The sequence below is a fragment of the Penaeus monodon genome, chromosome 4, assembly GCF_015228065.2.
Source record: "Penaeus monodon isolate SGIC_2016 chromosome 4, NSTDA_Pmon_1, whole genome shotgun sequence".
Lineage (NCBI taxonomy): Eukaryota > Metazoa > Arthropoda > Malacostraca > Decapoda > Penaeidae > Penaeus > Penaeus monodon.
Genome location: NC_051389.1, coordinates 3632720 through 3647719, shown reverse-complemented (window position 1 = coordinate 3647719; position 15000 = coordinate 3632720). Strand labels below are relative to the sequence as shown.

The window sequence follows — 15000 nt, the reverse complement described above, 5'->3', positions numbered from 1 at the left end:
GAGAGAGAGAGAGAGAATGCCAGAGAGAGAGAGAGACGAGAGGAGAGAGAGAGAGAGAGAGAGAGAGAAGAGAAGGGAGAGAGAGAAGAGAGAGAGAGATGAGATGATAGAGAGAGAGAGAGAGAGAGAATGCCAGAGAGAGAGAGAGAATGCCAGAGAGAGAGAGAGAGAATGCCACAGAGAGAGAGAGAGAATGCCAGAGAGAGAGAGAGAGAATGCCACAGAGAGAGAGAGAGAATGCCACAGAGAGAGAGAGAGAGACATCCAGATAGAGAGAGAGAGAAATGCCAAGAGAGAGAGAGAAAGGGAGAGAAGGAGGGAGAGAAAGAGGGAGAGAAAGATAGAAAGAGAGAAAGAGAAGAGAGAAAGATGAGAGAGAAGAGGGGGTAGAGAGAAAGAGGTGGGGGAGAGAGAGGGGGGGGAGAGGGTTAGAGGGGGAGAGGGATAGAGGGGGAGAGAGAGAGAGAGAGAAGAGAGAGAGAGAGAGACGAGAGAGCTGAGAGATGAGAGACGACCTTGGCGAGAGAGAGATGAGAGAGAGGAGAGAGAGAGAGAGAGGAGAGAGGGGGGAGGGAAGAGAGAGAGCAGAAGGGGAGGAGAGAGGCAGAAGGTGAGGAGAGAGCAGGAAGAGCAAGGGAGGCGAGAAGGAGGGGAGGAAGAAGGGAGGGGAGGAAGGAAGGGGAGGGAGGGGGAGGGGGAGGGGGAGGGAGGGAAAGGGGAGAGGAGAGAGAGAGAGGAGAGAGAGGAGATGAAGAGAGGAGATATCGGTGGAGAGAGAGAGAGAGAGAGAGAGGAGAGAGAGAAGACCGAGAGAGAGAGAGAGAGAGAGAATGACAAAGAAAGAGAGAATGACAAAGACAGAGAGAATGACAAAGACAGAGAGAATGACAGAGAGAGAGAGAGAATGACAAAGAGAGGGGTGGAAGGAGGGAGAGAAGGGTAGGAGGGAGGGAGGGAGGATGAGAAGGGGGGAGGGAGGAGGGGAGAGGAGGATGGAGGGTGGAAGGGAGGAGGGGAGAGGGGGATGGATGGATGGATGGATGGATGGAGGGAGAGGATGGTGGGAGGGGGAAGAGGATGGGAAGGGGGAGGGGAAGAAGGAGGAGGAGGAGAGGGGATGAGGGGAGGAGGAGGAGGAGGAGGGGAAGGGAGAGAGGAGGAGGAGGAGGAGGAGGAGAGAGTAGGATTAGGATGCGGAGGAGAGGAGGAGGAGGAGGAGGAGGAGGAGGTGAGGAGGAGGAGGAAGACGGAGGAGGAGGAGTGAGGAGGAGGAGGAGGAGGAGGAGGAGGAGAAGGAGAAGGAGAGGAGGAGGAGGAGAAGGAGGAGGAGGAGCAGGAGGAGGAGGAGGAGGAGGAGGAGGAGGAGGAAGAGGAGGAGGAGGAGGAGGAGGAAGGAGGAGGAGGGAGGAGGAGGAGGAGGAGGAGAGAGGAGGAGGAGGAGGAGAGGAAGGTGAGGAGGTGGAGGAGGTGGAGGAAGTGGAGAAGGTGGAGGGAAGGATGGAAAGGGGAGAGGGAGAGATGGGAAGGGGAAAGACAGAGATGGGAAGAGAAGTGGAGATAGAGATAGAGATAGAGAGAGAGAGAGAGAAGAGAGAGAGGAGAGAGAGAGGGAGAGAGAGAGAGAGAGAGAGAGAGAAAGAGAGAGAGAGAGAGAGAGAGAGAGAGAGACAACCACCACTACCAACCTTGAGCAAATTTCTGAAGTAGGGTGAGCAGGCCGAGAGGACCACCTTGTGAGCCTTCAGACTGCGCCCCTCGCATGCCAGCGTCACGTCCACAAAGTCCTCATGGTCTCGGAGGTGCTCAAACGACGTGGCTATGTTGCTGTGAAAGTTGTTCCACCGCAGGCAAAAGTGTTGGTCACTACCCATGGCGATCATGTGCTGCTTACTACTGTTCCGAAAGAAAATGAAGGGAGGACTTGTAAACACAAGAATATCACACAAGCTTTGTATAGAAGTCTTATGACTATAAACTTTGATATCAACTCAAATATCTGTGAGTCGTATCAAAGTTCTGCCTGAAAAGAACAATGGGTGAGACCATTGCACATGATAATCATACTACAAATTAAACCTTAGGCAGGTAATCAACTCCTGAAGAACAGCCCATCCATCACTTATCTGTGTGGCGTAATCCTTCTCATTGACTGTTTTGCTGCTACTGCGTACATGTAAACAACCATCACTGATAAAATTGATAAAATGGTGATTGCCATCTGCCAAAGCTGCATGTTTTTATTACTTTTCATAAAAACTAGAGGATTTACTGCCATGAACTTCACTTCTTCTTTGGCTAGCATATAAGACAGATGCAGAAAAAGTTCTTGCCTGTATTTTTACCAAAATAATATATACAAAAGACTCATAAAAATTTCACTCACACACCAATTCCATCATTTTGATCAAGTAATCTATAAAACAGAAATCTTCCCAACTCACACTTTCACAAAAATAAATATAAATTATATCATATAATGCTATCTATCGATCTACCGATCTATCTATCTATATACATATTTATTTCCTATCTTCTATTGTTTATGAATTGAATAAAAAAAAAAAAATTATTGCTAATTTGCCATAAATTCACACAATTCTCCATTCAAGAGTCGGACCCTTTCCATGAATCGTAAATACTACATATCTGATTTTGTGGTGACCATGTCCTTGCTGATAAGATAAGAGATAATCATAGGGTACTCGTAACTCATGAATTATATTTTCATTAGATTTTTGCCATGATAAAATCTCGCGTCAAAACAACTTGTAGCGCACTGGCACTAACAAGTCCATAGCAATCATTATCAGTAACAAAAAAGTAATATTATCTAATCATGTCAATGTCTGAGCCATTGATTTTTTTCAGAAGGTAACTTAAATTTTACAGATTTCTAACAAACCATTTCTTTATCTAAAGCCCTTTCATCATATGACTGTATTGCTGCTCAATGTAAAATGTTACACAAGACGTACTTGCACCTGTTCATGCGTATTTCAAACCAAACAAAAGCAATCATTTCCCAGGTACTGGTTAATTGCACTATGAAAGGGTAGTTTTGTTTTGCAACTTTTTTTTTTTCAAGGAGGCAATTAATAATCCTACTTCACCTCATTTCCCTATTATTGAATTTCCTGGAAAAAAAATAATATTAATATCCTTGTTATGAACATTATTAACATCATTACTGACATTATGCTTATTATAATGTCCTTTAACAATTCCAACAAGAATAACAAATTAGCATTTCTCCAAAACTCAAGAGGTGTGATCAGGTAGAACTAGTATAGACACTGGTGACTATACTTTTGTCATTTATCTATAATCAAAATTAATACACTAAAATCAGTGTGGACATGGCATGTATAAACATACCCTCTGGCTCAACAAGCCAAATAAAGTCAGGTAAACTGCAGTCAATGAAGTTTTGATTTCCTTCTGCATACAAAGGCATAACCCAACCACATGCTATGACAAAAAAAAAAACAAGATGTTTTATCCCCAATGGTTAACCTGCCTACATGATCAGGTGTGTAACCCCCCCCCCCCTCAGGTTTTTATTCCTCCCTTTAACAAAATCCAGAGTAACGGCTTTCTACCCCTTTTGTCACTTTCACCTGAGAAATCTGCCACATGTCACTTTTGGATTCTAAGGGTTCCCATTTTTTTAAAGCTTCCTCCGTCTATCCCTATTCTCAATTCAAATTAACCTGTTATTAGAAAATTCTTTCCATGCCCTGATGACAACTAGTCTTCTATTTAATGCTAAAAGTAATATCATTTTTGCACTTTCCTTGTAGCAACTTGATTGCTGGAAAGAAATAGTATAACAAACTTAATATTATTCAACCATACCTAGTCTACCCTGTGACATCTGAATTTAAGATGCTACTGCTTAACAATCACAAAGCATACATCAAGTTAAATAAGCTGGTGATCAGTTTCAAAACCTACCACTAAAAACTTTAAGTGCATCAAGCATAACCCACATACTAACTCATTTATCTGACTAACATTCCACTCACATAAAAATGTAATCAGACAGAAGTAATATATACAAATATCTTATCTTTAATCTCAAGAGAAACACTATTCTAACCTAAAATAAATCCAGACATCTGTTCTACCTACTTTTCCATAACAGAAAACCTACAGCCATCTTAAATTGTCATTCAAGATAACATGATTAACATGTCACACTATAGAAACTGACATGCATTAAATAGCATACTGACTTTACTAGGTCCCAGAATTACTGCCTCAAATAACCTTTCCTTGAATTCCGCAAAAGTACAACTTAATTTTACACAATAATCTTCTTACTCCCCTGCACTACCCCTTGTTAATTCTTGCCAGAACATTCACTTATGAGGGATAACTAATACTATTAAATCAAAACATACAATTCTTTTCAATAACAGTACTGATAAGAGCATATGTATTGAGTAGAAGTTATAGCCAGGACTAGACTATATGAGGATATACATGAAAAATCATGTATATAAGTGCTGGACCTGTGGTGAGGGTGCAATACAGGTGATCAAGACTGGTGTACTGGAAGGCACTCAATCAGGGTGGACTATGAATTATTAAATTCTCAGATTGTAATACTACATATTACCAAAGTTTTTAAAATCACAGACTAATTCCAAAGTACTTTCGTTTCTCTCAAATTTGAACACACCTTTCCTCCAATTCCTTTTCACATTAAATCTTGGTATGGTATTTATCTTGACATTTTCATTGCTGAGTGGATGTATATAAAACCAAGTAAAAAAAAGTTATGAGAGTACAGTTCACTATAATAAAAATGTAAAATTATGGAAATTCATGCAAATTACATCCTTAATTATCATAGAATGTTCTGAAACCGGTTTAATAAATACTAGGCATAAAATATTACAGTGGGATTCTAACTGTGCATCACAAAATACAATTATCAAAAGATCTAATATCAGATTCAAGCTGCATTGGGAATCACTTGTAGGAATGGAAGCTGTTCAAAGACATACACAATATAAAAAGTTAAACACCTACATCCTATGAAATACTTCAAAAATCATTAAGGTTCTTACAGCAATTATAAAATCACTGAACAGTTTGAACTGTGTGGTGCAAGTGACCATGACACTTGTTTTCTTTTCTTTGACAAGTACATGAATTCTTTGATTCATTGTTTAAAACAAGCAGAAATTATAAAAGTTAATGCAAAAGGCAGTGGTACTATACAAGACTTTTGTTATACCTGTAAAGCAGCTCATTTTCCTCCTCTGGTTATATCATTCCTATATCTATACATATACATACATACTTATATATCAATGATATGTGAGTACATTAGAGTTTCTATGAAAAAAAATAAATAAATACCTCATTCTCTACTGAAGGCATATTCACTCACCTAACTGACAACTATCAATCCACAAAATATCTACAAAATAATTACCAAAAGGTTAACAGACTCCTGCCAACCACAGAGTAGAGATAATTTCATAACAGCATTTTGATAAGCCATTAAAATGTAATGAGAATATTACATATATCTTGAAAAAGAATAACTTATGTCATTTACTGTCATAAGGATACTTGCATTTCCCTATATAGTAATATGTAATCCCTCTTTCATTGACTTTTATCATCTTACTAACCATTAAAATTCTCAAACTATAAAATCATTTTCATGGGAATGTCAATTTTGACAAAGAGGATTCTCTATACTTCACTTTTATCTTCTGGATAGCAAAACTATAACTATTCAATTTACAACATAAATCTTCTAACTTTTAGATGACATTGTTTCAGCATCATGCTCTTTAGTTAGAATATGCTTAGTTGCCTTCCCAGTTACTGAATTATAAACTATGATGAGTGGAGACATATTATGTATAATGCCACTACAAAAAAATATAAATGTATCTTGACAAATGACAAAACACTTAAATCCTCTTCTAACACCCTAGCACTGTACTCTTACTTTCAATAATCAACTATTTAATAAATTAAATTCAAAGATAATTACCTTTACTTTCAATAATCAACTATTTAATAAATTAAATTCAAAGATAATTACCTTAACTTGAAGATAGAGAAATTATGGAACTTTTAGTAAAACATGTAACTTTCTATGTAATTTGTAGTTTCATGTAGCTATATCTTATCAAAGGTGGCACTCTTCAATTCCAGGAGCTTAAAAATGTCTAATAAAATTCCAACAGATGCAATGTTTAATGATATGAGGATGAATATCAACATTCCATTAAAGAAATATTTACCTTACATCAGTTTCCAAACCCTACAAACAAAAATTCTTATTAGAATAATAACTTGCTCAAAGCATACTACATATGGTAATTTTCTACATAAACTAACTTTATGCATTAATCCTATCCTTCTCTAAGTTGCGAAAGTCACAACATGGCAAATGTCTATGTATATAAGTTACACACAAAAGGGTAATACATATATACTAACAATTCGACCCATCTGAGAACTAGGGAACTGCCTCCATGGTGCCACCTGCAACCTCCTCACTATGTCTCTCAAGATGACACAAGCCAAGGCCATTCTACAGTCCTTTCTAAACCAAGGTCACACAATCCTTGCTCAAAATTATCTCAGAAATTTCTTCCTTCTTCATACTACTTAGGACAAAATTTTAAGTCATACTCTGCACTTCCTCTTTATTTTATGATATAGCATACAAAATATATCAATAACATACAATCTAAAATCTAATTATATACTGAAGATATTAATTCAGCAGTTCCTCATCTGCCTAGCTTTGGATCCATATGCTGGCTACTACTGATTTCCCTAATGTCACTAAATTACTATGAAAGAATAGTTAGACAACTACAATTCTATCTAGTAACAACCCACTACATACTTACACTATACTACTCATCGTGTTAGGTGTGCTTAGCTTCTTTCTTTCAATGCAAATAATCAAATGTTGTTCACTTTTGAATAAGACTAACCGTTGTTTAAAGATCTAAATAACTCAAAAATTTTTAATTACAATTATTCATGACAAATGGAATCAACTAAATACCACATTTATAGGTTATGAGGGGAAAAAAAAGTCAGTGTTCAAATTAATACTATTCTCATTCTAAAAAAAATATATGCTCAAATGTCGGACATACAACTGAACGGTACCACAGTGCTTTTCATTCTCAGCATCCTAAGCATTTCTAATCATAGTGATATTTAGCTACCTTTCACTAGATCATAATAATATTTAGCTACATTCTCCAAATCATAATATCTAGTATCAAATATCCCATATTTTACTTAATATTAGTATAGCACAGTTCTAATTCTTACACTTAAATCTTAAAGAACAGAAAATGTTTCACAAAATTTAGAAAGTTAATATGTGTATTATGTACCCATTTCTACTTAGATCAACTATCATCTAAAAATAAAAAACACTAGCCACTAATCATAGATATATATCAAAGAAATATACAATACTATATGCATATCTATACCTGGAATAAAATTAGGATTATAGATCACTGACAATTACACTACACAGGGTAGTGAACAAATTTCAAGTATTACTGCAAAAATTACCAAGCACAAACAATACAAACTACTGAGAGTAAAACAACTGTATGAAAATTTATGATAACCCAATCTCTGAAAGTGCCATCCCCTTAGCTCTCTAGAACCAGTCAATGTCCCTTCGTAACAAAGTCTGTTCTTCCTGGATCCCATACAAATATCACTCAAGTCTATCTTAGGGCTTCTTCAAAACCATTTTTCAACATTCCGATCCAAAGCTGACCCAAAGTCCTATACAATAAACACTTTTCAGACAACAGAAAAGGAATTCCTTTATAGTGTCTCATCCATAATACATTAATTATTACATCTTTCAAAACCATGTCACTATGAACTGTCATTCCACCTTACAGTGTTTATAAAGTTTGAAAAAACATCCATAAGACTGTCAAACTTCTCTGAAAACCTAGTTCCTAACTCCTTATTCAAATAAGATAGAGTCATCAAATTCATCACAATCTTCTTAAAGCCTGAATTATCCTCTGGAGGCATTTGCATTCTTTTGTTTACAGTAATATAACCATGTGTCACTCACACTCTACCACAGAAACCCTTTCCCAATTCCTGAAGGTATCATAATTCCAAGTAAAGGCTAGGCCTAGTGTTGGGCCTAGCAACACAATAAGCCTATGCTAAGAAGAGGCAACATGACAGGCCTATCCAACTTATGATCATGTGCCATGTCTTCAAGAACCTATGGTAGGTAAAATTCAACTCACCTTTGAGAAAGCCTAAGTTGATAATGCACTGTTGTGCTGAGCACATACTTCTCCACCCAGTCCTACATGGTTTGTGCAGGACCAGGGACCATTCAGCCTCCCCTTTGTTCTGAGCCTCGCCAGGGATGCAACATGCCTAAAAATCAATAGCCACCACTCCAACCAGTGAGAGCCATCCCTCCATTCTCACATTATAGGCCTATTTCCTCCATTAAATGCACTAAACTTCGACAAACTACCATCTTGTCACCTTCACTATACACTCTGACATGCTTCAGACACGAAACCAAGAATGCGAACGGCGGAAATCTACCTGTGTGATGCATGGTGTTGCAGCGCGTTGCAGGGTAGGCCTGGTAGCGGGGGAGCGGCTGGCTGGCTGGCTGTGGCAGGCAGCAGCAGCAGGCCCACTTACACGGCCAACTTAATCAATAATTTCCCTCCCTCCCGCTTCTCTCTCCCCCCAACTCCCCTGTAAACCTCTCTCTCCTGCCACTAATATGCTTTGTGCACAACTGTTTTCAGGAGATGACCAATGGGCAACCTGGCGACGTTTAATTGAAATTGGTTGTTGCGAAACTGGCATCGCCCTCACATTCTGCGTTTCTCCTTCTCGGTGACGCATTCAACCCAAATAAACACTGACACCTTTTTGTTTGTAAACACTTCTCCCTACCTCTCTACGGCATTCCTTCCCTTCTAACTTATTCTATGAAACTTTAACAACATGCCGACTTACCTTAAATCTACATGCGCCCAGTATTTTAAGCGGAGGCGCTGAAAATATCACAAAAGTCGCACTAAAGCCACTCATGACATGTTTTCGAGACGGTCAATGAACTCATTGCGTCTTTGTTAGTTGAGGTTCCAACAATGTGCTCGGACTCGGAGGAAAGCCTATAGACGACAGAATCCGCTTGTGTATATGGCTTTCGATCCTCTATATTATTTTTAATTTGGTATTAGATCCTACTAAAGTTTTAAAATTAAGGATTTCGATCCTACAGATATAGCTAGTAATCGTACCCTTAACTTCGAATATTTCTTTTGAAGTTTTCTCTACGGTGAATTGATGGCACATTCTTATATGTGTTTTGTTAAATATTTAAGATATTACCGTATTTTTTGCGCACACTCTCACATATTTCTCCATAAAGAAGAAGTGGTGAAAGCATATATTTAGAAGACTTTACTTTGCACATAGTAAAGTATTATTAGGTCTTGTTTACAACTTTTCTACCTGTCCCACGCATGCAGTATGCCAAATAACGCTCATTTATATAGTTAATATGAAATATCCACATGTCAGACTCTCAGAGGACATTGGGAATAAATCCCCTATTCTTCCAAGCTCGGAAATTTTGCGTAAAATAAATAACGAGATGGAGAATACGGCGTTGATTGGAGGTGTGATTTGCTAGAGGCTTAGGTGCAACCTCGCCTCACATGCATCCAGCGGTCGATACGAATGCAGAGCGACCGCCAAGTTTGAAAATGTAATAAAGGTCTGGACTCGTATCCGCCAAGACTTTGCGTAAGATCTCCCTCAACTGCAACTCCTAACTCTTCCTTTTACGATATCAGCAGCGTCTAACAGTTATTGTTGCCATCTGTCATTGGCAAATAACGATAGAACGTTTATAGTAATGTCATCGATGGGTTATCAATATCCTTGTATTGAAGAAGAAATCTCAATACGCAGTACCTCGTGATTGAGTCCCTTTTTAGCATAATGACATTGATTTATTATGAATTTATACGAATAATCTATTAAGCATTGTTTTTTAACTTACCGTTAGATGATTTCACGTGAGAGCTCATGTTTAAAGGGACGGTAAGAATTACCATAACTCATTAGGCTCGAAATTCAATTAATATTTACGCTTTTCGTCGTTGCTATCATTGCATCAGTTATGAGTAATTTTATTATATGAGAATTGTTCATCTGAGGTTATAATAAAGGATTATGACCAATCAGATGACAATCGTGTTATTGTTAATGCATGTTGACTAAATGATACAAGAAGTTTTATGAATTAATTTATTTCACCATTAAACTTTTAAATTTATCAGCTTAGTTTAGTTTTCATGTAGTTAATATCAGTGACTTTATGATTTTAAGCCTGCGTAGGTTATTGTTTTATTATAGTGCTTTAATGATTATCGTTAATATGATAATCACTGCCAGTTTTAAATACCGTTAATGGTTTTCTAGTTATTACCACACTCATTTGGTTTCATCTCATTTTACTATAGATATCAGTTATAGTGTTATCATCATTATTATTGCCAATATATGTTTTTTTTACCATTGAATTTCTTTTATATGTTTTTATTATCATTATTATCATCATCATTATTAACATTATTGTTATTATAATTATTGTTGAAGCTGTGCTTATTATTGTTATTGTTATTATTAATATAATCATCATTATTATTATAATTTTAATAATCTTTTGTTATTATTAACATCGTCATTATTATTCTATCACCATCACCACTGTCATCATTTTAAAATTTCCCTACTATGTATCATTATCATCCTTATTATCATTATTTTTCATATTTTGTATTATCATTATTTATCCTGTTTATTATCATCATCTTTAGTGCTATTGTCACACGTCTGCTGTTGTTGTCATATATCATTAGCGTTATTACTCTTAATATTATTGGCAATTGTTAATTATTGATATGGTCATGGTTATGGTCATTATTATTTTAAGTGTCCATATTATCTTTCTTATTTCGTGTATTTTTGTCGTTACTATCATAATGTTTATATTTTCCAATAATTATATCATTGTTATTGTTAACATCATTGTCATTATTATTGTTGTTGTTGTTATTATAATCATTATCATTAACATCATTATTGTTGTTGTTGTTATCATTATTGATTCAGTACTATCATTAAGTGTCATCACTATTATCATTTTATCATAATTGTCATTGTAAATATTATACCGTAATTGAAATTATATCAATCAACATTGTTAGTAGTAGAAGTATTTTTTTTTCTTTTTTTTTGTGATTGTGGTTATTGCTCTTACAATGACCAGTGTTATGGTAGTTAGCATGACAATTTTTTTCCTGTTATTGTTATTAGAATTAGAAATGTCATTATTATTATCACTTCATGATTGATATCATCACCATCATCATAATCAGTTTAATGTAATCGCTATTATTATTACTATTCGCATTGCTGCCAGTATTAAAAATAGTATTATTGTTGTTGTTATGAACGGGTAATATGTATCATTATTATCTTTATTTTTAGTACTGTTATTGTTTTTGTTGGTCTTGCTATTATTTATCAATGCAGTTGTTTGATTTTCAGAATAATCTTTATTACAGCTACAATAACACAATAACTCCTACTACTACTACTGCTACTACTACTACTACTCCGACTACTACCTCCACCGCCACCACTACCACCAGTGCCATCGACCACCACCACCACTATTAACACCGCCACCACCACTACTACTACTACAACAGCAACAACTGCTACTATTACTAGTACTACAACTCCTATTACAACTGCTACTTCTACTAATACTACCACTACCACTACAACTGCTACCACCGTTTTATTATCATCAAAATTGAAGTTTTTATTACCATCATTATTAATACAGTTACTATTATTTTTACCAACATAATTACTGTAAAAAAAAAAAAAATAATATATATATATATATATATATATATATATATATATATATATATATATATATATATAACACTACTTCTGTTTTTACTATACGTATTTTCATTTAACCATCACTACCACTACCCATGCACTCAATACCTTTTTCAGGTGGTCTCCACATTCAGTATGAAACCAAGATCATGCATACCCAAATAGCACGTGCTGCATTCACCCACTGAACCGCGTTATTATTGGACTCCGTGGCCGCTAATTCGTTGGTCCATACGGTAGAGCGAGGTTATACGTTAATGTTGTTAGAGCTACTGCAGTTGATATTGGTAACAGTGAAAGAATGTGTACGATATTGGTAGGGACGAAAATCATCTAACAGTCATTATTCTTGCAATCACTTGTAGCAGTTATTATTTCCATGAATGATGCTCTCACGTCAGTTATGTTTTTAGGTATCTGTAGTCTTGCTAATTATTATTATTCTTATGATAGTCAGTATTATATTTTCGTCTCTATTTTCAGTACTTTTCTGCTGTTGTACTATTTTGATGTCGCCTTTAACAGTTACTGCTACCATCATTTTTATTATCGTAAATGTCTGCAATTTCATTTTTTTTTTATTACTATAATCATGTTCATAATGTAATGGCCAAGCGTTATCATATATAATATATTAAACTCGCTCTTGCCATAATGATTACCATAATTGCATTTATCATTATCATTACGGTTACATGATAAAGATAATTCGCCACATATCTATATAGAGGTTCTGAAGATTTTTTTTTTTTTTTTTTTTTTTTTGCAAATATTTATTTAGAGTAGTAATTACAGATCTTGATATTTAGTCAATAATGTAATAATAATATCGCACTCTCCCAGTGACCATTTCGGTAAACAACGTAATCCTCTTCAAGCAGATGCTTTGCTGATAGCGTTTTATGCTTCATTTCATTTTCAGTAAACTGTAAGTGGCTCAAGTGTAAAACAAATGGCAGTTTTATTTACTTTTTTTCCGTTTTTTCTCATTGTAAGATGTTTGTGTGTTCTGCGGTTAATTTTATTCGCACACAGTTGTTTTTACGAGTGCATTTAGATTTTAGGTTTTAAGTGGGAGGAAAGAAATGAAGCTGGGGATTAAGATGCACCAAGAGCATGCACGTTAGTGTGCCAAGAGATCGCAAACGCCCAGGTACAAAGTACTTTCATAGTTCACAACTGACCCTGAACTTTGATGCTTTCATTTCTTAAATTTGTCACTTGCATCTAGGAATGAATATTTTCTTTTTTTGCTTTTTATTCACAAGTATGATATTTGTTATTAAATAGTTGGCTAAGCGTTATGGAATGATGCAGGTAAAATCCAGGGTCTTGTGTGTCTAGAGCGGAGCAGAGACACTTCCATAGTCTACCAATACCAGGTATACATTCAGCAGGCAGGCGTGTGCAGGTACCTGGTGTGCTGAAGAAGTGTGTTCAAGATACGAGTATGTGGTCAGGTATCTGTTATATCCATTACAAAGGTGCCTTCAGGTATTTCAGTTCCCTAATGTACAGGGTTCTGCTGGTAATGTAGAAAACCTGTTACCTGCTACAGCCAAAAGTTACATGACTGGCGTTACTATTATCACCGCTACAGGATCGCAACTTTGTTCTCATTATTTTACATTTTACATTTATAATACAAATCACTTATTAGTTCAGCAATTATCACATTTGCATTTGAGATTGCAAAATTACAGACACGCATGCAAAGATGTCATAAAAATGCATTAGGAGAAAAAAGAAAAACGAGACAAATGCTACACAAATCGCATTTCATGGCAAGTGTCCCAACCGTCATAAGCAAGAATCTTTTTTTATATAACTTCATTAAAATCGTGATGTATGCTCTGCGTTCTCACCTGCATAACACCGACGATTGATACACAAATAGCATATTGATGACGTCCTAGCAACAAGTCTGCCGCCATGGGATTGGACAGGGCGAGGCTGCGCGTTCAACGACCCACCCGGCTGTTTTTTCGCCACGCGAGAGGCCAGCCACAGCGAGCGCCGGAGGAGACTCGCGGCCGCCTCCCTTGCACTTGCTGGTGCATGTGTGTGTTGAATGCAAAAGTACATATACATACTTGTATGTATATGTGTGTGTATATATATATATATATATATATATATATATATATATATTATATATATAGTATATATATTATATATATATATATATATATATATATATATATATATATATTATGTATGTATGCATGTATGTATGTGTGTGTGTGTGTGCATATATATTATATATATTGTGTGTTGTGTGTGTGTGTGTGTGTGTGCGTGTGTGTCTGTTGGTGTGTACATATGTATATGTATATATACGTGTATAAATTTGTATATATGCAAATAAAAATATAAGTAGATATGTACTTATAGGTGTGTATGTGTGTCTATAACACACACATACACACACACACACACACACACACACACACACAACAACACACAGTACACACATATATATATATATATATATATATATATATATATATATATATGTATGTATGCGTGTACGTGTGTATATGAGTTTATATATATATATATATATATATATATATATATATATATATATATATATATATATATATATATATGTGTGTGTGTGTGTGTGTGGTGTGTGTGTGTGTTTGTATGTATGTGAGTGTAAGTGTGGGGTTCATACAGCTATATTTACTTTATCATATGCATATTTTCTATCTGTTTATATCTGTACATGTACTTACCAGAGGTACAGACATATATATTATCCATATATACGTGCAAAATGAGCTTGGAAAATTTATTATACAGCTCATGAAACACACATGCACTGTATATGGCAACTATTTGACAAATAAACTTTCACAAAAACAACATTAATTAGCACGCTTTCGTTATTTTTGCAAACTCGATTTTAATATATCAATTTACCTTATTAATCTAACACCCAGAGACACAGAATAATGCAGCATAGTATCTATTGCTAACGACAACAGACTT

General features: G+C 35.8%; 1 protein-coding gene across 5 annotated transcripts in view; it reads right to left on the bottom strand.

Annotated features, from left to right (window-relative positions):
• The window catches only part of LOC119568630 (broad-complex core protein isoforms 1/2/3/4/5-like), a 44986-nt gene extending 35852 nt beyond the window's left edge, over nucleotides 1–9134 (bottom strand). For 3 of the 5 annotated variants that reach the window (XM_037917175.1, XM_037917173.1, XM_037917163.1), the window contains exons 1-2: nucleotides 9028–9125; nucleotides 1686–1893 (exon numbers count right to left, since the gene is read on the bottom strand). In XM_037917175.1, the coding sequence (XP_037773103.1) occupies nucleotides 1686–1880 (195 nt within the window). In that variant the 5' untranslated portion in view covers nucleotides 1881–1893; nucleotides 9028–9125. Of the gene's footprint in view, nucleotides 1–1685; nucleotides 1894–8601; nucleotides 8696–9027 lie in introns of those variants that run through there. The other 2 variants (XM_037917166.1, XM_037917169.1) reach the window with 2 other exon arrangements.
• Between the last annotated feature and the right edge of the window lie 5866 nt (nucleotides 9135–15000).